Raw genomic sequence first — 25,520 nt, forward strand, 5'->3', positions numbered from 1 at the left:
TGTGTAAACCAAAATCTTATCACTCTACATCCGACGGCTGCCAACAGACCACGTCATCACCGTTTTTCGTTCCCGCCATCTTCTTTCCCGCGTATATTTCCGCGTCTGGACGCTTGAAGTACCCAATTAATCACCAAACTCACTTTGCCGACCTCTGCAACTTTCTCTCCCCGCGATTTTCTCTCAGATGGCTCCTCAGAAGAAGCTTACGGAGTACGAGCGTCGAAGGCTCGAGAACATTAAGCGCAACGAGGAAGTCCTTTCGTCTCTCAAGATCCACTCCAAACTCGCCGAGCTATCAGCGTTAACTAAGCGCCAAAGGTTCTTAGAGAATGCCTGCAATCTGTTTGTTCTAATGTGGAAGAGAGTTTGTGTTAAGCTTTTTGCTAAACTCGTCGTGTGTCTGTAATCTGTTTCAGGCCCCAAACCAAGTCTTACAAACTTAGCCCAGAGAAGAAGCTGAAATCCGATGCCCCAACCGTGATCCGGCGGTCGTTGCGGACCAGAGGAATGCCACCAGAGGCTGCCACTGCCGGTGGCTTGAAAGATGATTTTGATGAAAGTCCAAATACCCAGAAATCGAACCCCAAACCGGAACCTCCCACTTGCAAGGGTCCCATTAGCATCAGGGAGGCGTTCTACGGTGAGGACTATGACCAGAGATTCACTGAGACAATTTTGGGTGTTTCAAAAAAAATCCAATTATCTTATGGCGATGGGCCAACTGAGGGAATTGACAGTGGTTACCCAAGCCGGGCTTTGGGTTCTGTTAATCTAGGATCACTCAGATTAGACCCTGAAAATATAGCAAGGGTTGTGCAAGGCAAAATACATGTGGTGAGGTTCTTTCCGTCCAGTGATTTGAATATGATTGCTGTGGGGAACACCTCCGGGGATGTTGGTTTTTGGAATGTTGATGCCAAAAACCAGGATGGAGACGGGATTTATCTGTTTCACCCTTATTCAGGGGCGGTTTCAGGCATTGTAGTTCAACCATTTTCTCTGTCAAAGGTATTACTTTTGTTATCTATTAGAATAACATATTCTGGTTCTCTTAAGAAGTAAATACTGCATGTCCAGCTCCCCTTAATTTGTTTATTTTGCATCTATTATGCTGCCACAACTTTTTAATTTTTATGGTATCCGGAAAGACGAGCCACATGAGTCAACTTGGCCTTTTGCATTTCTCTACTTATTTTCTTGCTTGTCACTAGTTGTGGAGGGTGGTTGATTTTGTTATACTCAATGTTTATGTTAGATATATACTAGCTCCTATGATGGAATTATCCAACTGATGGATCTGGAGAAAGAGGAGTTTGACCAAATATATTCCTGTGATGGTCCCATATTTTCTATTTCTCAACGAGCAAGTGATCCGAAGTCCTTGTATTTCAGTGACGGCCATGGAGTTCTCAGTATTTGGGATGAAAGGACAGGGAAGTCATCAACCTCGTGGATCTTGCATGAAAATAGAATTAACTCAATAGATTTTAGCTCAGAAAACAATAACCTAATGGCAACGAGTTCCACAGATAAGACTGCCAGAATTTGGGATTTGAGAAATATTGGGGCAGATAATCCAAAGCCTTTGAAGACAATAAACCTCACAAGGGCTGCGCAATCTGCTTACTTTTCACCGTCGGGAAGCTGTCTAGCAACGACAAGGTATGGATTGAGAACTCTTTTTTTTTTTTGAGACATTAATTGTTTGGATTCTTCAATTAAGAATATCAAGGGAAAAAAGTACGAGGTAGAAAAATATGCTTTCTTCTAGATGCTTACCAATTACCATAATTCTCTGCTTTGGAGTTTACTAGTCTTTTGGAGTTCAAAATTTCTCCCTTAAGAAAGCTGGTGATGTGTACTTTAAGATGCTGGACAAATGCCTAATTTATCTTCAGTAGCTATACTTACAGTGAGTTAATTTCATATATTGTTAATCTATAAATGCTTCTATCAGAGTCTTTCATAAATATGAGAACTGCTCAGTTTTCCTTAAAGAGGATGGAAAGGGTTGAAAGAGTGGAGGCAAGAGAGGGCCTATTAGACTTATAAACACATGCCATAAGATAAATTTTATTTCAAGCTTGCATCCTCAAAATCTGAGGTGAGATGATTAAATTTTGTTGTTATACTTGGAACAGTATTACAAGAAAAAGAATTATCGATGGAAAGAGGTAAAAACGGCTAATACTTAATCTTCTAATTGCAAGCTGGTTCATTTACTCTGCATTCTAAGTAGACATTCTCTACTTCATGCCACAGTTTTTAAGGAGGTAATTCAATGTAATAGCGTGTGATAACTAGCCTAATAGGTGATGTAGAACCCAAACTAAAGAAACAAGAGTAATCCCGATTACTCAAAACCAATAACAATATTCATTATTATTCATCAAAGATTGTCCTTCAATACTTCAATAAAGGATTATTTAGACAACTAATAGATAGAAACCTATTCTAACTAGGATTCCTTGATATAATTAATTAAGATTGTAAAGGTATTCCTATCTAATTAGGATTCTAGGACATAGAAGAAGTTAAAAGAAACTAGGAAACAAATTAAAATAAGGAAACTAATAAAGCAATATTAATTTCTACTTTCGCCTAAAATATTGTTTTCCAAAATATTTGTCTCTATGATCTTCATCAATAGGCCTCTTAGCTTTAGGAAGGAAATGTTTTTAATTCAGGTGTCCACCAAGAACATAATTTGGCTATTTTGCAATCAGTTAGCCTTTCTTTTTAGCATAATAGCATCCATCATGCTCTTACGCCACCATATCTTGCTTCTGTTTAGAGAAAAAACTTGCATTTCACTCTAGCATTGATCAGGAATAGGGTTACTTCAATTATTTTTTAATGTTTCAATCTCTTCATACAGTTATGATAACATGGTTGGCTTACTTAGAGGAGCCAATTTTGAGGAAGTGTCAATGATACATCATAACAATCAGACAGGCAGATGGTTATCTCCATTCAGGTATGGCCTTTTACGTTTACTGATGTCGTTGGTGTCAAAACAATCAGCTCGGTGGCTTTTGTTAAAGCAGAATTCTCATCTCATTTCCTGTTCCTTATATTCAAAGTTGTTTTCTTAAACTTAAACTGGGATCTTTTCCCTTCTTACTGATTGACTGATAATGTATAACCTAAACTATTTGGCATCTTTCTATTAAAAATCTATGGATTCATTTAACTAAATATGAATAGTTCACATTTTTGCTGGTGCTGGTTATTTTTAATGATTTTGATTTTTCATGCATGTTTCTATTCAAGACAATAGTAAATGGATTAACCTGCCATGTATTTCTGCATTACCTCCTCTTTCTCTCCCCCCCCCCCCCCCCCCCCCCCCCCTCCCACCTCCTGTGTGTTTTTGTTCATGTTCTCCATTCTTTTGTAATGGTTGCTTGTCACATGAGAAGCAAATGGAGATAAACTTAGTTTGACATTGCTTGTCCTAAATTATTATTTTCTATTTCTTGAATCAGTGTATCTAATTGAATTGACTTAAAAAATGAGCTGTTTTAAGTTTTTGTGTAGAGCTATCACAAACAGACTTTCCGTTTGTCTGCAAAATAAATGCCTTATAATTCTTAGTTCGGTTTGTAAGTTTTCATGTTGACATGGATTTTTATGCATAAAATAATTAAAATAAGAGATTATTATATAAACCTACCTAAGGTTTGCCATAATAATCACTTTCTATTAAGCTCATTGTTAATTTTACAGAAATCTGTCCAATTTTTTTTAACCTAGCAAAAGACTTACCTAAGGTTTAGACTATAGTTAACACATTTCTTAATTGAGAGAAGTGTTGGTAAAGTTGCAAGTACAGAAGAATTCATTTGAATGGTTTTAAGTATCTAAAACTATCTTAGTTGACCTTTTGATAACTAATACCTCAAATGATTTTTTTATGATTTGCAATTTTTTTCAATATTTTTCTGTTCCTTTGGAAATTATATTGGCTATTTTTGTGAAATTTCTCTATGAAGATCTGGACTTTAGGTAGGCCTTTGTTAGGTTAAAAATGGTCTATGCGAGTTTTTGTAAGATTAATAGTAAATTTAATGTGGGGTGAATATTATTGCAAACCTCAAGTAGATTTCTGTAACTATCCTCTAAATAATGACCGACATATTAGTGTTAAACAAGTCTTGCATGCCAGTATTTGTTAGTTTGATCATGATACAGACTAGATTTTGCATGTCCATAAGATGGGATTGATTTTTAATAGCTGCTCTTTTTTTGGTTTGAGGAACAGAGCAATATGGGGCTGGGATGATTCATACATCTACATTGGTAATATGAATAGAGGAGTTGATGTTATCTCCACAGCTAAAAGAAGGATTTTTACAACACTACAGAGCCCAGATATGTCCGCAATTCCATGCCGCTTTGATGCGCACCCTTACAAGATTGGGATGCTTGCAGGAGGCACAAGTGGGGGCCAGGTTTACGTGTGGACACACTGCTAAGGAATTTGATCTTCATTTTGCACCAGATCAAATCAAAATACACAATATCCAAGCAATTTTCCCAGAAATTTTGTAAACAATGAGCTAGGATTCCAATCAATCTTCCCTGGGTGCAATTAGTAGGTCTTATGGTTGCTTTAGGACTTGACATTTATAGGTGTATGTGATGTTCAGAAATTGTGTTTCCCAGGCTTCGAACTGGTCGGCAATTAGTGGGGCTTTGTTCTCTCCATAAAACATGAATATGTGAATCTGTGGAAGAGGAAGACTTGTGTACCTGCATAAACACGTACATGCTTTGCTTACATGTTGAGTTGCAAACGGATTATCATCCTGCATACAGGGGAGCAATATGGAACCTCATCCGTCCCTTTTCCTTCATTTTCGGTCCAAGTGTAATTTAAGCCATGATAGTGGTCCCTGAGAGGGCACTTGATCATCATGTAGGTCTGACGACTTATCTAAGTAACTTCTGATCCTTGGTCTAGTGCAGATCTGGTTTTATTTGGTTCCAACTCAAAAAATTAGAAATGATTATGAGTTATTGCTCAAGTTCTCATTTTGTCTTGATATTGAATTAGGAAATTGAGGGACACGTTTCTCTTCAAATGATGTGCTTGTGCTTGTCAATTTGTCAATGCAATGGCATCTGTTCTATAGTCCTCTTTATTCCCAAGGTTAAAGCTTTAAAATTAGATGTGTGACCCTACCTAAGTGAAAAATGTATTTAAGTGTTGAAGTTTAATTTTTTAAAAATAAAATTAAAATAAAGATGAATAGGGCGATAAAATTGGTTTGAAGTAATTATGTTAGAAATTATGAAGCATTACGAGAACATGTAAATTACCATAAATTACACAAACTACCCAGAGCCTAAACATGTAAATCACCCTAATCCTAGCTGCCGTGTAAAGTAAGAATTAGCCTTGTCACTTTATCAAAGATACAAAAAAAAAAAAAAGTGCCAAAGCGACACACAATTGGGACATAACGGCTACTAAATTAAACTTTATTGCGTACCAGCTTATTTGGTTTAAATCTTACGATTATTTTGCTAACTTATAAATCTGAATATTAGATCACACCCTGAATGCTAAAATGGTAGACATTGCAATTCGTTCCTTGTTAATGCCATGAAGCTGATTAAAATACCGTCTTTTCCATCAAATTTTAAACTCAGGTTATCAAATGGCTTCAATATGAAGAGAAACCATTTAAACATTAAACCAGAGTTAGTCAAATTCCCTAGTACTACGATTCTGAAATTCAAGTTTTGTCCTTCCAGGCCTAAGAGTCCTGCAAAAAATTGCTCCACGTTTGCCCTTTTGTGCATCAGCAAATCACCCAGAGAAATGCAACTGCACAAAGCTGATTCCATTCAAGGAAATATGAGCTTCAGAAAGATGATTTCTGCATATCCTAAAGCGGGTGCTAATAACTTATAGTTCGGTTACTGCAGACACATTTAAGCTTTGCGAACAACAATGCGCCTTTCTCGCTTGTACTCAACTTCATCTCTCTGATGCATGATCAATAGAGCTCTTCTAACCTGCCAAAATATGAAAAAGTCACTTAGTTCTTACAAAATGTTGTTCGCCAAACCATATTCCTTGCCATCTAAACCACTCTTCTGCAGCCAAAACCCAAAATATATGAAGATCGGAGGGGCAAAGATCCATAAAATTATATAGTTCATCCATGATTAAAAGCAGTTAATCCTTACTATAGATTCATTTATCCCCATTCGTGAAAGCTCATCAATCAGCCGTCTCTCTGATATGTGGCTTCCAATTCCCATTCTTCTCTTTATTTGGGTTTCTGCATGCTGCTCATGGAAAGGATTGCTTCATTTTATTTTTGTAAGAAAACTATGAAAAGGGGAAGAACGAACCAAGTATGATGTCCAATGCAAACCTTTATCTCATTTGCCATATCAGGAGTAAGATTAATGTGCTGATTGATTCCAGACCTTGCTGCATCCATTGTGGCATTGTTGAAAAGCCTGATGGCTTCCATGACATGGTTATCATTTGCAACATGGGACCTAAATCAGTGAACAAACAATGAATGAAGTTAGTAAACGGGAAACCATGACCCCTAAATGGCTCCGACTAAAATCAAATTTGTGTTGGTATTAGGTGTTAGTGGCTAATATCCATATCAAATCTGTAAAATTTCTACCAGTTTAGGAACCCTGAGGTTAAAGGATTGTCAAATAATTGAAAAGGTCATATCATTTGAGAACATTGCCTAAGCATAGGATAAGTAAAAGGTATGCAGAGGCTCAAGTTTCAAGTAGAGAAAAATCCATCACGTAGAATGCAGTAAATAAAAAACTAAGGTTTGAGCTGTTAGAGAGAGGGACAACTTTACCCGTCTATATTATCATTATCTGCACAATACAATTAATGTTCCAAAGGCATTATATTATAAGTATTGGTAGTCACTCTTCTAACAGTCAATGAATTATCCTTTGATTAGTCACAGGGGAGAACGGTTGGGTATGACGTTCATTATAGGGGATTTTTATTGTCCATTCCTTCATGTACCTGTGACGACAGCACTGATGTTCCATGAAAAGATATCTGGATCATGTTTTATTTTCCTCCTACAGCTGATTTTTTTTTTCTACTTGAACAACAGCCTTGATGCTTTCCTCACTAGCCATCTTTTTTTTTTTTTTTTGGGGGGGGGGGGGGGGGGGGGGGGTGTAGTAGGGGGATGTATAATAGAGCTATATTAATTGTTGAAAGGGCTCTTCCCTTTATCTTGGTTGAGGATGGACTCTACTTTTCTACATCCTCCTGATGCAACTTATTAATTTTATAGCTCTTGGTTATGGATAGCATGCTCTTCTAGTTCCCTCTCTTTTTTGGTACCATATACATCTTTGCTTATCAAAACCAAAAGAATGAAAATAAGTTAAATAACAATGTAGTATCCTCTCTACCAACTTACAGTGTCATTTTTGCAAGTGCTTCACTCAACCTCACTATAGCTTCCAACTGCCTCACAGTTATTGGTATTGCAGCTGCCTCCCCAGTTTCATTTGACTGTTTCCTCACATCCTACAAGCAGCAGCAGCATAGAAGAAACATTGATGAATAATAAAGATCCCACCTTTCTCTCTTTCTCCTTTTTGGTTGTTTAATTTGTTTGCTTACAGTGACAAAATCATTGTTATGATAACACTATTAAACAGAAACTATTGGCATGAATCCCTGAGTTTTCAAACTTGAACTTAACAGAATACTAGGATGGGTTCTACATGGATGGTAATAAAGTCAATAGATTGAGTTGCTGGAATCCACAAGATTTCCCCCAGCTGTCTATGTACTATAATAAAACCTAACCCAAAAGTGCAAGTTCAATTTGACTTTTAGGCTCCTAGGACCAATTACTATATCCAAGACTTCCCAAGCACACTACTTTTGATGTGAGATTGGATCAAGCCATTCTATAACAGACCATTTCTAATTTTCTATTGCACCGAGGCAGCTGAGAGGTACCTGTCTAATCTTAACATAACTCTCCTGCAACATTGTGGATGCAGAATCAGATAATCGGGGGTGGCATTCAGTTCGGCAGTATTGTATGTACCTGCACATGCAATTCACATGATTCAGCACCAGAGCATAATTTAACAGATCAATGTCTGAGAAAGATTTACACCTCTTCAGCCAGTTATCCTCTTTAGAAGTTCTTGTTTCACCCATGTATGCACCGGCAGAGGCATGGACTTTGATTATGTGGCTAGCTATAATCTGTGAAACAAGAGGCATGCAAATTAGTCACCAGAAATTAAGAGCGCTTAGGAACCTTTACACATGGAATCGCCGCAAAATGCAAGAGACATCTAATATGAAACTGAAAATACCTTGGATCTTTTACTATCCTTTTTGCAATTTTTTTTTTTTAAAATACTCCAATCAAAATCTAAATACAGATAGCAGGTATAACAGTTCAGTACCTTGTCTTGACTGTACATTCTGATGTCCTTCACAATGAAGATTAGATCAAATCTTGAAAGAATTGTGGTCTGCAAATCAATGTTATCTTGAGCAGTCTGCAAGGAAAATTATTTCTGTTAATTACTCATTTCAAAGTGTCCAAGATTACAAATTAAAAGGAAAAAAGGACAATGAAATACAAAAGAATAAAACTAGCTATGGTATTATGTACCTTGAGATCATCATAATGCCCTGATGGAGGATTAGCTGCTGCAAGCACAGAGGTTCTGGAATTTAGAACAGTTGTTATCCCTGCTTTTGCAATGGAAATGGTTTGCTGCTCCATGGCTTCGTGAATAGCAACTCTAGACCACATGAAAATAAACTGTGTCACGGCTGTGGCTACTTCTACGTTTAATTCCAGTATTATTTCCATTTCTTGCTTAAATATATTCTGCTGTATTTCCTTTATTGCATTTATATTCCAGCTAGTAGATATATTCTAGCTACCAGATTCTGTTAGCTTTAGGAGGCCACGTGTAAAGGCCTTAGGAAGAGACAAAACATTCTGTAGTAACCGCTGGGGAGGGAAGGATCCGCTGCATCTTCTCCCACCTTTTGCACCTATATGTAATACTCCCATTCCACGGGAGATGATATGAAAAATCCACGGGAGATGATATGAAAAAGATTGAATACAAAAATTACTCTGTTTCTCTCTATCTCTCTCTCGCCTTCTCCAATTCTCTCGCTAACCCTCTGATCTTTCTACTCTCTTACTCAACATCCTACTCATTTCCCTTCTAAACCACCGAGCCCTGGTTAGTTCATTGTCACGGTGACTTGGGACCGTGACAAACTGTTAAAGAAATATCATAGCAAGAAGTAAAAGGTGAGCTTTATTGAGCTGCTATCTTACTCTACATACCTGTCTTCTGCTCTCATTTTGTCAAATTCATCAATACAGACAACACCTCCATCTGCCAAAACCATAGCTCCCCCTTCCAAGTAAAACTCACGCTGAGATGTAAATATGGAATTGTGAGACAGTAATTGTACCTCAAGGGAAATAGCAAGAATTTATTCATAGAATAGCTAAACACAAAAGGAAAATTCCAAACTTAGTGAAACTCACTGAGCTACTGTCTCGAATAACAGAAGCAGTAAGACCAGCAGCTGAGGAGCCTTTTCCAGAAGTATATACAGCTACCGGAGCTGTCTTCTCAACAAACTTGAGAAACTTCAGGATAAAATAACTATAAATAACTTGTTTGTCTCACAATGAAAATAAGAGCATTAATTAGCAAAAAAAAAAAAAAAAAGAGCATTAGCTGTGAACAAAATGGTTTTGAACTGAAGCAGGGAATTCTTCACAAAGAGAACATAATTTGGATTTGTATACTCCATGAAGCTAAAAAAACACTTGACCGACCTGTGATTTGGCTGTAGATGGATCTCCTAAAAGCAACACATTTATATCGCCTCTCAACTTCACACCATCCGGCAAAATCTGCACAAGCAGGAATCTTGAAAATGTAACTATTAATTTTTTTAGGGCACAGAGATTGATTACCGCAGTTCATATACCTTCCTTGATCCTCCAAACAAAAGACAAGCCACAGCCTTCTTCACATCCTCATGGCCAAATATAGAAGGAGCAACCTTGGAACATATCTTCTGGTATGCATTGCCTTCTGATGCAAATTTTTTAAATTCTTCAATCTGAAAAGAAGGAAAATTAAGGAGCAAGAAGATTGAAGAAGATAGCATATAGCACTTAGATTTTGGTAATCTAATTACTATCCTTGACATAACTTGAGAAACTACCAATAATTCAATTATGTATGTGGCATTACCAACTTGATTAGAACAATTTCTTGAATGTTGACTTCTACTCACAGATAGCAGTCTATCATTACATCGTATAATCCCCAAAAATGTGAGTCATAGAGAACATAGTTTTCACAAATTATAAAGGATGTGGCATGGATACATATAAACCAACAACCTTATGAAACATAAGCTAATTCACAATGTTGTATTCAGATTACTTCAGAGACTACCTCATCTGCTGTGAAATTTGCTGGGCACCGAGAATCAGACTCATTAGCTTCTTCTATTCCCACAACTCTTATATAAGGCTGTCTAACTGCAACTGCTCCTTTGTGGCTGAAGAAAAACCACATGAGAAATCAATTTTCAAATAATCAAATCAATGAGGATGTAAATTCCCAGTCATCAGGCAATCCATTGAGTGGAAGAGTCTTACGATGAGGATGAATTGGCAGCTTGAAAGATACTATAAATCCCCATTATAGTCAATCTTGTACCAGGTACAATTGTTTGAACAAGATGACGATCTACAGAAATAAGCGTGTTTCTTGGTAGCTCACCAGTAGGGACATCCTTCATTTCCATTCAAACACATTATAAGCAAATAAAAGTTAAGATTAACAAATATAACCAGCAGATAACGTTACATATTGGTTCAAATTCAAACTTATGTTCTGTTCAAACAAGACTTTCAGCTAAGGATTTTCCTAAATCATATCATTAGGAGCAAATGGTGGAGAACTGCCAATACAAAACATAATATGACTTAAATTTCCATCTTCTTTTTTATTGAAAGGAAGAGTTCTTACCTCTGGATTTTCTTGTAATTTCAGGGTCTGTTGATCAACATACTTGCTTCTGTCTGGAACTACAAGCCATGGATCCATAGGGCATTGCTCTTCTCCAGCCTAGAAAACTTAACAATCACTCTTATTGAATTCAAAAAATAAACACAAACCACAGGACTAATAAAGGTGTATTCGAGAAGACCTGAGGTATGTGATCACATGATCGAGGTACAATTGCTCCACCCAACCCTGGACGGCATGGAATAGTCTTTACATTTTTACAGTTCCTGCATAATAAAGTGACATATGTTGCCTTTGCTTTAGTTCTCGATGCAGCAATGGTGATTCCTGATATCTTGACCAGTTTTGATATATATGATGCCTGCTCATTGACCAACAAGAACAGTCACTTCAACATCCAGAAAACACAACTTAGTAACAAGCTCAAAAAAAAAAAAAAAAAGTAAACCTACTAACCCCAAGAGATCTCATTGACACTGGATCCTCATCAGAAGTCAGTAAGATCTGCACCTCCCCAGTCTCTGGCTCCTCCATTTCTCCAGTTTCCGTAGCAACTCTTGATCTCAAACTTGCAAGAACTTCTGCAGCTGCAGTTTCAAACTAAAACCAATAGACCAATTTTCCAGAATTAAACAATTTGACCAAAGCAAAGCCTGAAAGAGGAAATATACATATTGTGCACAAGGACAGACCATTTTTTATATAAAAGGGGATTTACAATAACAAGGGTATGTATCCCAGGACACTGTCTCCTAATGCAGTGATTGGACTGTGCTACAATTGCACATGTCCAGATATGCGTAAATCAACAAACGAATATGATATATAAATCTAGCAAATATAGACAGACAGAGATCCATAATGGGATTAAATAGGAAGTGCAGATAATCCGACTGTAATATCTCAAAATCCAAACGTTAGCCCATGATAGTATACGCGCAAAAAATGCAAAAATAGACACACGTAGACATTTACATGTTTCGATCTGCAAACATGTCCACACGTTCTTTGGTGCGATGTGAATTGCGATACTGGGGGAGGTAATCATAAATCCGTTTGATACACTAAAAGATAGACGACTATAAATATATGCCCCATGATTATTTTTATTGTTACATATGTATGTGTATGTGTATGCATATAAGAACATATACGTTTCCATCGTAAAAATTGCCATCACAGATATGCTTTTTGGGTAAAATTTACAATACCAGGGGAAGGTAATCGGCTGGGGAAGTGCGGAGCAATTCGTCGAGATTGTCGTATTTGGACAGATCTGCGAGGTCGACGAGCAGGAACTTAGGGTTCTGGACGAGGCTTTCTCTGTAGAGGAACACATTGGGCTGGTCTTTGCGCGCGTAGCTTCGGATGAATTCTTTGAACTTGCGGAAGATCATGTGGCGGCTCGCCGCCTGCTCCGATTCTCCGCCTCCCCCGCCGCCGCCGGCGTTGGGGAACTGCGCTTGGTCACTGTAGAAGATCGCCCCCTCGTCCCAACCTGACATCTTCGCCTCTCTCTTTCTCTCTCTCTCTCCCCGCTATTGTATATCTGATATTTTTTGGCGGGAAGAATTTTGGCGGGAATGAGTTAGGGTAAGGAGCTTCTGCTCCGTTATGACGGCGCTGTACGTGTCCCCCAACATTTCAACCGTCAGATTGTCACAACCGTTCAGCGCGTTCAATTTTATTATTTAAAAGATTTCCTAAACAAAAAATAATCAAGATCTTAGAACTCACTCCATTTCCTTCAGTTTCATATGAAATAGTTTTAATAATTGAGTAAATAATTTATTTTTAAAATCAGAGTATTTATTTATAAAGTTACAAAAAAAAAATATTTTAAAGAAACTAATCTAAAATCTCTGTTGAATATTGGATTTTAGGGATTGAATTATTTGCTTTAAGAGAACAACTAACAAATTTCATAATATTTTAACAAAATAAAAATAAGGGTCTCGAAATACTTATTTTTTTATTTCTTCTTTTTAAAAACAGTATCTGATGAACAATCATATTCATTATTCAAATTTAGAGACTTCTTTTAGATGAATTATAATTTATTGTGTTATGAGTGATTAAATATAAAATCATAATCTAATATGTACTTCCAAATGGTAGACTAATATGTGAGATAGGTAGATTCAGTTCGAGTGATATTCAAAAGGGGGCCAGTGGCAATACTTGCTTGTAACACTAGGTAACAAAATACCAAACAGACCACGCCAAATGAATAATCCTCATGGTAGGACAAAGTCGGGCAAGACTTCATTCGACACATGCCTCACCAGTGTAACCCTTGTATTCTGCCCAAATACTAAAGGGCTGTTTGGCATTCAAGTTCTTCCACAGAAGGATCCTCACCTCAAATGATATCTGCCCATCACCTTGATTTCCGTCACAAGTCAGGGCCATCAAATTTGCATCCATATTTCAACCTGACATTAATTTACACAGCAACAGCCAATGCCTTGGCTAATGCAGCAGTCTGATATTGTTGACATGTACATACAATTTAAGTTCATATGATGGTGGTCTTAAGCTATAAGAGTTCCCCACCTATAAATCTATATGATAAAGAGCTGGTACATCATTACATGTACAAATGTAAGGAAAGGTTATGCCAATCTTGCTCAAAAAGTGATTGGATGAATCTCACTTCTAGTTATGCAAGTGCCCTGAATTCTTTAGGTACCAAAGTGCCCCTTCAGCTGCTTCTTCTGCCGCATCTTTCTTCCTCAAACGAGGACCTCCAAACACCTCAATCTCTTCCGAGGCTTCTTCAATGTTCAAAGACACCTTGAAAGTAAATCTGCAAAAGGTTTTTGGGATGAATATCGAAGAGACAAGCGAGAGTATAGTTACGAAGAAGCAAAGATGATAAGTTCGTCTAGGGGAAACTTTGGCCAAATTACATTACACAGGCTTATTTGACGTCAAAAAAGCTAAGGGAATGAAAGTTCTTCCTAGCCAGTTCAGCAGCATTGAAGTAAAATGTTCTCTAGATGGAACTTCTTTTGGAGGCATAATACAACACATGGGATGGAGAAAAAGTTCATGCAAATCGAGAAGCAGTTTTCCTTTTGGTCTCATGAATGGTTTCAACACTTGGTCCCTGAAATCTTGTCATAATTGCCTGATGCGGATAAAGATGGCAACAGAAATTGCTAGTTTATCTACAATATGTCTTCTACATATTCCTGTTAGTTTATCTACGATTAATGTATAGTTCCGTTAACAAAATAAAGTAATAGACTAATCTTGCGGAAGTATGTGGATAATACATGTGTAGAAATTAACAGTTTTAATAAGATGGCTAACAAATGCAAATTCCTTGTGAAATATAAAGTGCATTTCACGTAAAAACAGTTTTATAAAATGTACAAACAATTAATTCTATCTGACATGACAACTTTGATAGGGAAGAAGCCAACATTGTGCGAACAAGATTATTCACAGAAGTCATTTGTGATTTAGTTATATAAATATATATCACATTCCCACAAAGTCACCAACAATAAGTAAATTACAAAAAATAAAGCACAATACTTTCACCAACACTAGTTCTATTAAATTCATTAACTAAATAAAGGCAGTAAACCAAACAGATAGCTTAGATAATATAAGCCATTTATTTCTCTTGGAAATGGCCGCAATTAGAGTGACAATGGCCTCTTTCATATATTTGCATGGTAAAAGAAATTGCTTTGCACAGCTAAATGGTATTCACAACCAAATTGTACTTCAAATAATATTCCTTCAAAATAGGAAGAATTCCAAGAATATGAACTCACTCTTTTAGATGGCCTGGTCCTGTTTCATTACAACATTCAAAAGATGGCTTCCAACAGTTTTCAGCACAAATTTCATACAACAGTGACCTTGCTGATTTGTTGCATGAGCTACCTGAGACATTGCTTATATTCAGAATGTGATACAAAACCCATAAATGCGCAAGAAGTATCCAGACTATACCTGTCTCTGTGTCCAAATCGCTGCTATCTCCAATGGTTGAATTAGATTGCAGATCCTGTGAATGATGGGGATGTCTCGTAGATCTGATGCTGGAAGGGGAAATCTTTTTAGGCTCTTCACTAATGGGATGCACCTTTGCATCACAGAGACTTCTAGAATCTTCATGCAAGTTAAGGTTATGCAACGGAATAGCATCTGGAGCAGTAACATCTATTGCTGCTTCATCATATCCAATTAGTTTGGCTTCCATCTTACGGCTTGATTTCAGAACTTCCTCCAACGGTTTCGTTTTTGTTCTGTAACCTTGAGCCTGCAAATAAAGAGTCAGAGACTCAGATGTAATCAAAACAAAGAAGAAAACTTGAAAGAGTTAACCCAAATGTAAAGTGTAAACATCTGTAATTTGATTACAAAGTTTTAATGCCATCTTTAGTATAGACTTCACCACCAATATATATATATATATATATATATAATTAATCAGGGTATTGCAGTAGATAAAACTATCATTTTCAGAAGATGCAAATAATAGCTTATGGCTTCCTTAATCAGGAAGATGATAAAATTGACTCCTCCACTAGCTTGTTGCATGATTTTCTTCCTTTCCCCATGCCATCAGCAGGTTTTGTAGAACTGCACCAAGATGTTATAGCTATGTTTGTCATACATCATTATGGTTTCTTTCCTGGAGGTCTGAACAAAGACTGGCCTTTGTTTGCTCTTATTGTTGACTTTCATTAAGGCTTTCTCAAGGGATGATTTTCATAGAACATTCCAATTCTTTAAGCAATTATGCAAATCAGTATTTGCAAGAACCATGGTTTGTATAGAAATAACAGCAGGTAATTCAAGAAAAAATTATTTCTACCTTCAATATTCCAAATAACTTTCCTGCAGCCTTTCTTCTGGCAGCTTTTCTACTAATGTTAGAAGAAGAAGTGGTTGCACAAACATCTTCACCTTTCACTTTTGCTTCAACCAGGAATGTTCCACCCTTTTTCTGTGATACAAACTTCAGGTCCCAACCATAGAACTGGCTAAGCTCCTGAAGCTCCCTTACTGGGTTAAGTTGCAACTTGGAAAAGCTCATGACTGGATCCACAAAAGCAAGCATTATCTTCCAAACACAGTTCAAGTCAAAACCTGCGTCAAGAAGTATGGCACCAATGGAAGATTCCACCAGGTCTCCAAGAGCCTGGATAACATGTGAAACAATATGATCCGAATCCCACAAAATTAGTAAAATGAAAGATCTCATGTATTCCCAAAATCAGAACAATCTAATGTGCATATTCCTTTCCACCGAACAGTGATGAATAGAGACAGCATAACCATACTGAAGTAACATAATCACCTTTGAAAACATGATAAAGCAACTCTTGATCCCAATCACAAGGAAGGTCATTTCATATGTACCATTACTTGCACATGCAGATATTAACAATACAGGAGCAACTTATGGAACTTTCTGAGAGGAATTTGACTTTTTTTAAGAAAACATTTATAGTTTTAATGTATGCCCTAACACAACATTTGCTGAAAGGGCACCAGGGGGTTGCCATGATGTACAAAAGGATTGAAACAAATACCTACAATGAATTCACGGAATTCTTGGAAGATTCAGTGAAATCCAGAAATTGATTTCAAGAATGAAAAGCCTATGTCCAAGAACTAACAACTCTTTTCAAATGCATGGAACAACAAGCCACTTTGAACAACCGAAGAAAGAAGAGCCTGTAAAACCCATTAAAGCAGTGTAAGAAGATTTCATATCAAAAACTTCCATTGCATGGTATTGTCCACTTTAAATATCATCTGCTAGCTGTTATGAGGTAAAGGATAGAGAATCACCAAAAGATCCATCAACTCCATTTCCCAATCGTTCAAGTCCCTACTAAAAGCATCCTTGTCCACTATTATACAAGCACAACAGGGAAAGACTAAAAAACCACCTCCAACTTATCTTGTCTAGACCATAGATAGATCAAAAGTTAAGCTCCCTCCCAATTCCAATTTTCCAAACACGAAGCCTAGTATGCCTTAGGAAATCATTACAACTCCTTCAAAGGCCCTTATGAAGCCCCAAAACGTAAGGCATACAAACATTAAGGTCACCGAATCCTCCCACATTCCAATATAGTTTCATCTAACCACCCTTGGGATGACCGCCCTTACGTGGCCCCCGGTACTCGTGTCCTCGATTATGCAAGGGGAGGTAAATCACAGAATGGGCCTTTGGCCCTTGCGCAGGGTGAGAATCGAACTCACAACCCACTGAATTGATACCAGCATATTACTCATCCGACCATTCGACCTGTGTCCTAGGGGCTTCATCTAACCACCCTTCTCCTAAGCCTATCTTGCTCATAGGCATATCTCCAAAACCATTTGCCCAAAAAAGCTAAAGTAAAAGACATCCTATTGTAATAAATAAGCTGTTACAATCCACCAGATAATGCTTATATTTATCCTTGATCTGTTCCCATAATAAATCCTTAACTCTCTTGCAAACTAATGGAAGACGAGTAAACAAAGACATAAAGTTGGTAGCCTCAATACATTTTTACCCTCTTGAGAAATATTGTCCTTCCACCCTGTTAACTGCTAAATCTTTCAATCACCAAGTCTTGATCAGTTTTAGCCTTGAAAAACACACCCAAAACTAGACAAATAAGTCCCAAGTAAAAAACAGCACCTAAAGAACATGACCAGAGGTTTTGCCTACATTTTGACCCTCTCCAGAAGGAATCAAAACTGACTCTGCAACTAAGCAAGGTTTTCTTCAACCTGATGTTGCTTCAAAGCACATGAGAACACATGAACAGTAACCGCCTGCTAATTAAAGCCCATAATGAATCTCATTAGCATAAAGATGCAAGACTGAGAGTTAATTGCCATCAAAACCACCCACCTCATAAACCTTCCAGGAAACTTCCATATACAGCAAAGCTTAATCATTTGCTTAAGACTTCCATAACTAAGGACATGCAGGTAACCATGAAGTAAACTCTTATAACTATGGAGAACACTTAAGAGGGCACCTTTTGTAGCAACTGTAAAATTACTCTTCTGTGGCCTAGAAGGTGATGAGTTCAAGTAATGCAAATAACCTTCTTGCAAAACAAGAGTAAGGCTACATATAAAAATGAGCCTCATAAAGCATGGAACCTCGTGCATGGGGAATGCCTTACAGTTGCATATAGAACCGAACCCCACTCTAACCAACATGTGCAAATGGAAATTCAAATCAAAATTGTCCTGGCAGAACTAACCGACTGGCCACCAACTTTTAATCCTTGAGTCAACACTCTCATTAGCCACAAGAATGACATCCAACACTTCTTTATCCCTTCCTTATGGTTCAAGAAGTAAGCCAAACATCCTACCCCTAATCCTCAACTCAACACTTGAATAGCCACAAGAAATGCATCGAAAATTTTCTCCCCAAAAAACATAATTGAGATCCTGTTACTACAATAGGCAACACTTCACGCCTCACGTGAAGGAGTCTAAAGCCAAAATTTTGTGAATCCCCCTGGTAAACTAATATGCCTGAAGTCTTTGATATCCTTTGCCATCCCTTATAGGAAGTAAATCCAAAGAATATTCTTGAATGAAGCCCTGAGACTATTTTAAAGTTATCTTCCCACAATGATGATAAATATTACCAGAGAACAATGTGCTAAAACTTTAGAAAATATTCTTGTAAATTCATTTACAAGACAATTTTGTGAGTTGAGATTTGGGTTTTGGCGGTGGGTAAAATGTCAACAATCTTTCTTGAGGTTTTTACTTTACCAATATACCATATCTTATTGCAAGACTTAAAACAACATATAAAGGTACATGATTCACTTGCAGAAATATCAAACATGCTCATGACTTGCCATGCCATTATCCTGGAGATCCCTGTCAATTATGAATTCTTGCTTGCAATTTAATTTAGTGCCTTTGACTCTGGCTCAAAATTAGTCCACAGATTTTCAATTTCTTTTAGGACAGCATCAATATTAATGTGGTTCGTGGCATTTGAACACGGATATTCGCACAAAGCTTAGCAGAAATGCACTAATATTAGCATCAGATATGGGATTTGAACATGTAGCCCAGTACAGAAACTTGATTGGCTTGATCAGTTAAAATTCATAAGCTTCATTAAGCAAAACAATCCAGACAAAGAATGCATCTAAATAATGTACCATACTCTATAAACAATGATTAAGGTCTACAACAACTACCTTTGGGCAGCTAGGTCCTTCCCTGGAAACATTTTGTGAAGCCACCGCTCCAATGAAGTCTGCATATTTATCCATAGAGGTGCATAGGCTACTTGAATCACACAGAATAAAATTGTGGAAGGAGTGATGCACAGCAATATTGGCAAAGGAGTTATTGTTTACAGATAAAGATCTCAAATCCGTTAATTGACCAGGCTTCAGTTCTGGGTACACTGAAAACAGGTAGGATGTAATTAAATAATCCAAAACGGCATCTCCAAGGAACTCCAGCCTCTGGTTCAAAACATCAAAGTGTTGCACAATCACCAACTCAATGTATTGAATACAACCTTGAGTTTCATGAGAGGGAGGAAAGAGAAACGCATCCCATAGCAGTGAGGAAAAAACAAATGCATACCTGATAGCAGCCTCCCAAATGGGCACTGAAAGAAGGATGAATGAATGCTTGTAAAAGCAAACCTTTATGATGGAACCGATACCCCAACAAAGTTTCAAGTGCAGCAATATCCACACGAGCAGTGAGAGGCAGGAAGATTGCACTGGCAGAGCAGATATTACTGACTAGTGAGGCCTGAAAGTCAACTTGTATGCCAATCCATTGGAGAAATGCAGTTGCTGCCTTGAAGCCACTATCGACAATGAATGCACCAACTAGAGCCTCAACCACATCAGCAACAGTTTTCTTATGCAACCATTGGTGGCTTTTGTTGCATCTCACTTCTGTGTCTACAACATTTTTCTCACTATCTCCTTGAGAACAATGTATTGCAGTCTCTGTTTCTCTACTACATAATACTGAACAAGGGCGACCCAATGCAAAGAATTGGGAGGGATCAAATGGTTGATCTCGTATGTATGCCTGAAAAATGCACATAATACTAAACAGCTATAGTGACCAAATACAGTGCAGCATCTGAAATTGATGCAGTTAGAAAGAACCTATTTTGTACATTTTGACACTCAATTTACAATTTTCCAAAGGAAGAAGAGTACACATTTCATGGCTAAGCATTTCAAAAATAATCTTAGAATAATATTTTCATCGTGATTAGAATTATTGGCCAAGTCAGAGCTGGAAATTTCAACAGTTACCTGTAACTTGCCCTTTGTTGCCAGCTTGAATAAATTGGAATTGTTGACTAATTTAGAACGCTTCCTTGTCAGTTGTCCTTCATCAAGGGTGTCATGTAAAAGAAAAAGATGCCTGCCAACTGCAAATTTGAGGAATGCATCCCCAAGCACTTCGAGCCTTTCAAGAGAAAATTGTTCATTGCATTTCTCGGTTGTAAGTGCTTCAAGAACCTAATACATAAGTTGACAGCCCTTTTTCAGCATAAGTTGGTTTTCAAATTGAAATTAGGGGGCGGGGAAACTAAAGGCACATATCATAACAAAAAGATTTTTCAAATGAAAGAGAAAAGTCTTACACGATGAGCAGTAACCTTAGCACCCTCAGGGAATGAAGCAGATAACCTATCCTTCAGTTCAATTGCCACAAGGAGGCTTTCTAGACGGTGCATAATTGATGGCAGCAAAGATAACGAACTTCCAATATCTTTAGAAAAACCAATTATCTTCAACTGACAAATCTCAGGAGGTAATTCAATGAAGTGCTCCTCTTTTTCACGTAATTCTGCTAAAATATTTATAAGCAATTACAGGCTAAGTTTAGACAGTGATTATTTTAACCCAATCAAAAATTGCAAGAATTATGACAATTATAACTCAGTTACATGGAACAAGGAACATCTCAGGTGGATGCTCAAGAAACTTAAATTAAGCATGCATGTAACTTTCTAGTTACTTGTGAACTTCCCTGTTCACACTTCATAAAATAAACAAAGAACATTAAACAGTGATTATTTTAACCCTAACAAAAATTGTAATAAAATTAACTCAGCACCATTACATGTAACAAAGAACATGTCAGGCAAATGCCTGAGGAACCTAAAATTAAACATGAAGAGGAATGGTGTGTGAAAAGTAGTAGAAAATCTAATATGAAGAGGAAAATGAAAAAGAAAAAGAAAAGAGAGAAAAGCAAGATCAACCTCATTTTGTGGATGTTATGCTTCATTGACACAAACCACCATTAGTTCTTTGGGTTTCTCCCGTGTTTCTTACTTTCCTATGGCTATAATGGTCACCAGGTGTTAGATTTGAGGAGGCAAATTGGAGAGCAGTTGTCAGAACCGCTTGGCGTGTGACAAGTGGATGACACTTCCAGTGACTGCTCTTCACTAGCAACAAAAGAGATTCCAGTTTCCCAATGGTTGGGGACAAGGCCAGTTGCAACCCTGGTGACTCCACTGGGTATGTGGGCATAGGTAAGCTTGATCTGAAGGTACCCTAGTATAATGTGGATCCACAAGCTACATAAATATGCCCATTGAGATTAATGTATTATTGATTATTGATTAATGGTTCCTTAGATTATTTCTGTTCCATACACTGAAATATGAAATATATGGTACATCATGTGACATGAGATTGTTTGATTCATATTGGTGCAACAAGAATGGAAATAAAACCATTTCATTGTATTTTGGATATATTTGATGCCATGATCCCTATTTTAAATAGGGATCACGACGTTTGACTTATATATGCAAAATAACTGTCTGTCAGGACCCTATGTGGAATCTGGGGCAAAATTGTATTTTGCTTTCCTATGATTGTAACAGTAGGCGGTTAGTGATGTAACAAGAGATAGTTGCGTTGTTAGTCTGGGTAATTTGGGTAGTTAGGAGGTTGTAGCTGTTAGTTCTGTTGGAGGGGTGTAATCATCAGGTTGCTAAGGATTGTAACTGATAGAGATTGGTGAGAAAGAGGGGCTATATAAGAGCTCCCGATTCAATAAGAGGTTTACGGAAATTTATAACCAAATTATCCTCTTCTCTCTCTTCAATGTCATGACCCTAGGAGCAATAAAGGGGTAATATGATAATAGGTTTATAGTAGTTGTTAGGAGATATTTTACAAGTTGTTAGAAGCACATAAGTGCTGTTAAGAATCAGTTAACAACTAGCTAAGGTCTATATAAAGGCTACTTGTAAGAGATTGGGGGATATTTTTTAAATGATAAAAGAAATTCTGATTTCTCTCTAAGAATTTTCTTTCTCCCTCTAATTTCTTCCCTTCTCTGTTCTGTTTTCCTTCTCCTTGTTGTTCTCTGTAATCTTCCCCATTTCTTGATCCAATTTCCTTCCCTATCCGTCTAATTCCCCCTCTGATTTCTCTCAATTCCTTATCAAATTCTAGGTAAACCCTAGGTACATGACATTTAGCTTGTCTCCCTCAGAACTCTCTGTTTCAGTTTCTCTTTCTATGTTCTCTCCTTCTTTGTCCCCTCCTTAACCCTAATTTCCCTCTTGAGAAGAGAAATTTCCTTGTCAGGACACGAGGTCCTAACAAATTGGTATCAGAGCTTGAACCTTGGCCCACGACAGCTTACTTCAAAGCAGAAAATGATGGCGGATGGCACGAGAACGAAGGAGATGGACACGCAACTTCAACAAGTTAATGCAACAATGTCAAACGTGCAGGGAAGAATCAGAGCCATTGATGAAGTAATTGATCGGAAGTTGGATCAGGCATTCTAGCATGTTGAGTAATCTATTAAATTGTTAAAGTTTTGATTTGATGAGGAAATAGGAAAATTCTAGTAAGTGATGATGATCAAAATAGTGTGTTAGGATTAAAGAATGATTATAAAAATAATCAAGTAAGATATGTATATTAATCGAGTAAGTCAAGTTTTTAATGGAGTACTATTCAGTGTTGAATAGAGTGATGAAGTAATATCTCTTAATTAGGTTAGAATATTGAATTTTATAATCAAGTATTAAGCCTCAGGTAATGTTGTAATCTAATTCTTGTAATCAAGTAAAAATCTTTTATACTCAAGTAATTCTCTTGTTAAGAAAAGCCTTAAGACAAATTCAAAATAGGCAGGTTATTTTAATTGAGTGTATCTTGTTTGTAAATAAGTAGATATAAGCTATATAATCGATTAAAAATCTAAATGTATCCAAGTAGAGAACAAATCTACTCAACTAAATAGGCTTATGTATTCGAGTAGATAATACAAGTTTTTGGCCATGTAAAATTAATTGAGTACTTAGTTTTTGTATTCGAGTAATGATTCATTTGTACTCGAGTAAATATTCTTTGTAATCGAGTATATAATCTCAAGAAATATATCAAGTCTCTGGACCATTTTTGCAATCAAGTACTTGACATATTAATCGAGTGATGAATTATACGTACTTGAGTAAATTATCTTTTTAATCGAGTATAAATATCCCAAGATCTTGCCATGTCTTTGGTCCATTAATTTAATCGAGTACTAAAATGTGAATTGAATAAAGATGTTAATATACTCGAGTAAGTATAGTTTTCTAGTCGAGTATATATATTTAATCTTTTTGTCTCAAAATATTTAATCAAGTAGAAGCAAATTTGTAATCGAGTAAGTCATAAAAATAGTCGATTACAAAACATTTGTAATCGAGTAACAATAGAACTTAGTCAATTAAATATCTCTCTGTACTCGAGTAATGTTCAATAAAATTTGAAAAATATAGCCGTTACATAGCATTAAATGCTTCTTAGAAAAGTTATACATGGATTTTGATGTTTCTAATTGAATTTTGAGATGTTATAGAGACAAAAAGTGGTAGTTAAGATACAAGAACATTCTCTCACTTTGATGGACAGCTTAGCAAAAGCATTAAGTGACTGAATACTATACAAAGAAGCTAAAGCCTGAAGAACCACAGAATGCTGAAAACCTAAAATCTCGAACATTCAAAGCTTTCAACAAGTGCTCTTTTGTTTACATTCAAAAGAAAAAGAGGGATCAAGCTTACATCTTCCAATCCCTTTAATCTCTTTGTAAACCCAAGAGAAGTGTCTATAGTTTTAGTACCACTTTATACCTTCTCTTGTACACCTTATTCACATTCTTATTGTGACCTTGTAAAAGTTAAGCCTAATCTTAATAAAAGGCATTGGTTATGGATGATCCTACTTAAAAAGCCATTGGTGGTTAAGATTTGTACCTGAGCCTATTTTCAAAAGCTACACAAGTTGGTTGGACAAAATTCTTTGTGAGGAGACAAGGTAGTGGAGTAGGCACAACCGAACCACTATATATCCTATGTGTTGCATTCTTTCAATTATTTTTTACTTATTGTTTGAAGTTATTATTTTTTACTTCTTTTTTTTTTTAATTCATCTCCCCTCCTAAGCTAACAAAGTTTTACATCGCATATGCAAGAGGAAGTGACAAGCCAGATCTGAGAAGATGCAGATGCAAATGCAGAGCTTCATGCTCATGTTTGTAGGATAAAATTAGGTATGATTGTCTCTTGATTTTCCTTCTAAGGAATGATCTGAGCCGATTTTGCCTAGGCTCAGACTAAGCCCTAGGACGGTGGAAATGGTGGATCTAGAAGCAGAAACAGTAGTGGCGGGAGAGGTACTTGAGGGTCAAATAGCAAGTAGGAGGCTGGGAGTGCAGGCTGCACCATTCCACCATCAATTCCCTATGCTGAAATTGGATTTGCCTATGTTCGAAGGATAGAATCCACGGTGGTGGATTTGAAGGTGTAAAAACTCTTTGTTCTTTATCAAACTTCGGAGCACCAGAAGATCACCTTGGTGGCAACCAACCTAAATGACATGGTTGACTCCTAGTTTAAAGATTGGTATGAGTCGCAAGAAGAGAATCGTTGGTCAAATTTCGTTGAGGAATTTTGTACGAGGTTTGGGAAACGAAATTTGGCAAATGTCGTGGAGGAGTTTAATAAGCAGAAACATGTGGGGATGGTTCAACAATTTCAAGAGAAATTTGAAGAACTTAAGTCCATTATGTGTATGTTGAATCCTGGTTCCAATGAGACCTATTTTGTGTTGAGTTTCATTAACGGCCTGAACGATAAACTAAAGTTAGCGATCAAGATGCAATGACCAAAATCAGACAAGGAGGCGGCTAAAGGTGCTCAATTATAGGAGATGTTGGTGGAAGCTTTGCTGAAGAAGCAAAAATTTTGCTTTCGGAGCAATCAGGTGGCCTTTAACCATGGGGGTGGTAAGGAGATAGTAAAAATTGGCCAAGACATGAAAGGCAATGTTGTTCCACTTGAGACAGTGGGGAATTAGTCATTCGGAGGTCGATTAGGGACCTATGATCAGTGGAGGCAAGTTGGCCAATGTTACAAGTGTGGGGATCAA

The 25,520-nt window shown here is 37.0% G+C and overlaps 3 protein-coding genes across 5 annotated transcripts in view; 1 reads left to right on the forward strand and 2 right to left on the reverse strand.

Annotated features, from left to right (window-relative positions):
- The first annotated feature begins 20 nt into the window (after window positions 1-20).
- Window positions 21-5,027, forward strand: LOC127805859 (DNA damage-binding protein CMR1). The gene is made up of 5 exons (XM_052342671.1): window positions 21-321; window positions 420-1,011; window positions 1,259-1,665; window positions 2,882-2,980; window positions 4,268-5,027. The coding sequence occupies exons 1-5, from the start codon at window positions 188-190 to the stop codon at window positions 4,479-4,481; spliced, it is 1,446 nt and encodes a 481-aa protein (XP_052198631.1). The 5' UTR covers window positions 21-187; the 3' UTR covers window positions 4,482-5,027.
- A 460-nt stretch (window positions 5,028-5,487) lies between these two features.
- LOC127805998 (DNA replication licensing factor MCM5) lies at window positions 5,488-12,651 on the reverse strand. The gene is made up of 18 exons (XM_052342914.1): window positions 12,285-12,651; window positions 11,530-11,673; window positions 11,255-11,434; window positions 11,074-11,172; window positions 10,701-10,837; window positions 10,495-10,600; window positions 10,019-10,153; window positions 9,864-9,941; window positions 9,567-9,671; window positions 9,360-9,451; window positions 8,664-8,796; window positions 8,452-8,547; window positions 8,154-8,245; window positions 7,991-8,081; window positions 7,440-7,549; window positions 6,396-6,525; window positions 6,205-6,306; window positions 5,488-6,030 (listed from the first exon to the last, which is right to left on the reverse strand). Exons 1-18 carry the CDS (start codon window positions 12,576-12,578, stop codon window positions 5,947-5,949), a joined length of 2,208 nt encoding a protein of 735 aa, XP_052198874.1. The 5' UTR covers window positions 12,579-12,651; the 3' UTR covers window positions 5,488-5,946.
- A 794-nt stretch (window positions 12,652-13,445) lies between these two features.
- The window catches only part of LOC127805999 (dicer-like protein 4), a 77,970-nt gene continuing 65,895 nt past the window's right edge, over window positions 13,446-25,520 (reverse strand). For 2 of the 3 annotated variants that reach the window (XM_052342917.1, XM_052342916.1), the window contains exons 18-25: window positions 20,711-20,916; window positions 20,376-20,585; window positions 19,681-20,142; window positions 19,284-19,556; window positions 15,914-16,240; window positions 15,046-15,355; window positions 14,865-14,976; window positions 13,446-13,882 (exon numbers count right to left, since the gene is read on the reverse strand). In XM_052342917.1, the coding sequence (XP_052198877.1) occupies window positions 13,732-13,882; window positions 14,865-14,976; window positions 15,046-15,355; window positions 15,914-16,240; window positions 19,284-19,556; window positions 19,681-20,142; window positions 20,376-20,585; window positions 20,711-20,916 (2,051 nt within the window). In that variant the 3' untranslated portion in view covers window positions 13,446-13,731. Of the gene's footprint in view, window positions 13,883-14,864; window positions 14,977-15,045; window positions 15,356-15,913; window positions 16,241-19,283; window positions 19,557-19,680; window positions 20,143-20,375; window positions 20,586-20,710; window positions 20,920-25,520 lie in introns of all 3 variants that reach the window. The other variant, XM_052342915.1, reaches the window with a different exon arrangement.

Source organism: Diospyros lotus, chromosome 7 (assembly GCF_014633365.1).
Source record: "Diospyros lotus cultivar Yz01 chromosome 7, ASM1463336v1, whole genome shotgun sequence".
In the NCBI taxonomy this organism is placed as follows: Eukaryota; Viridiplantae; Streptophyta; class Magnoliopsida; order Ericales; family Ebenaceae; genus Diospyros; species Diospyros lotus.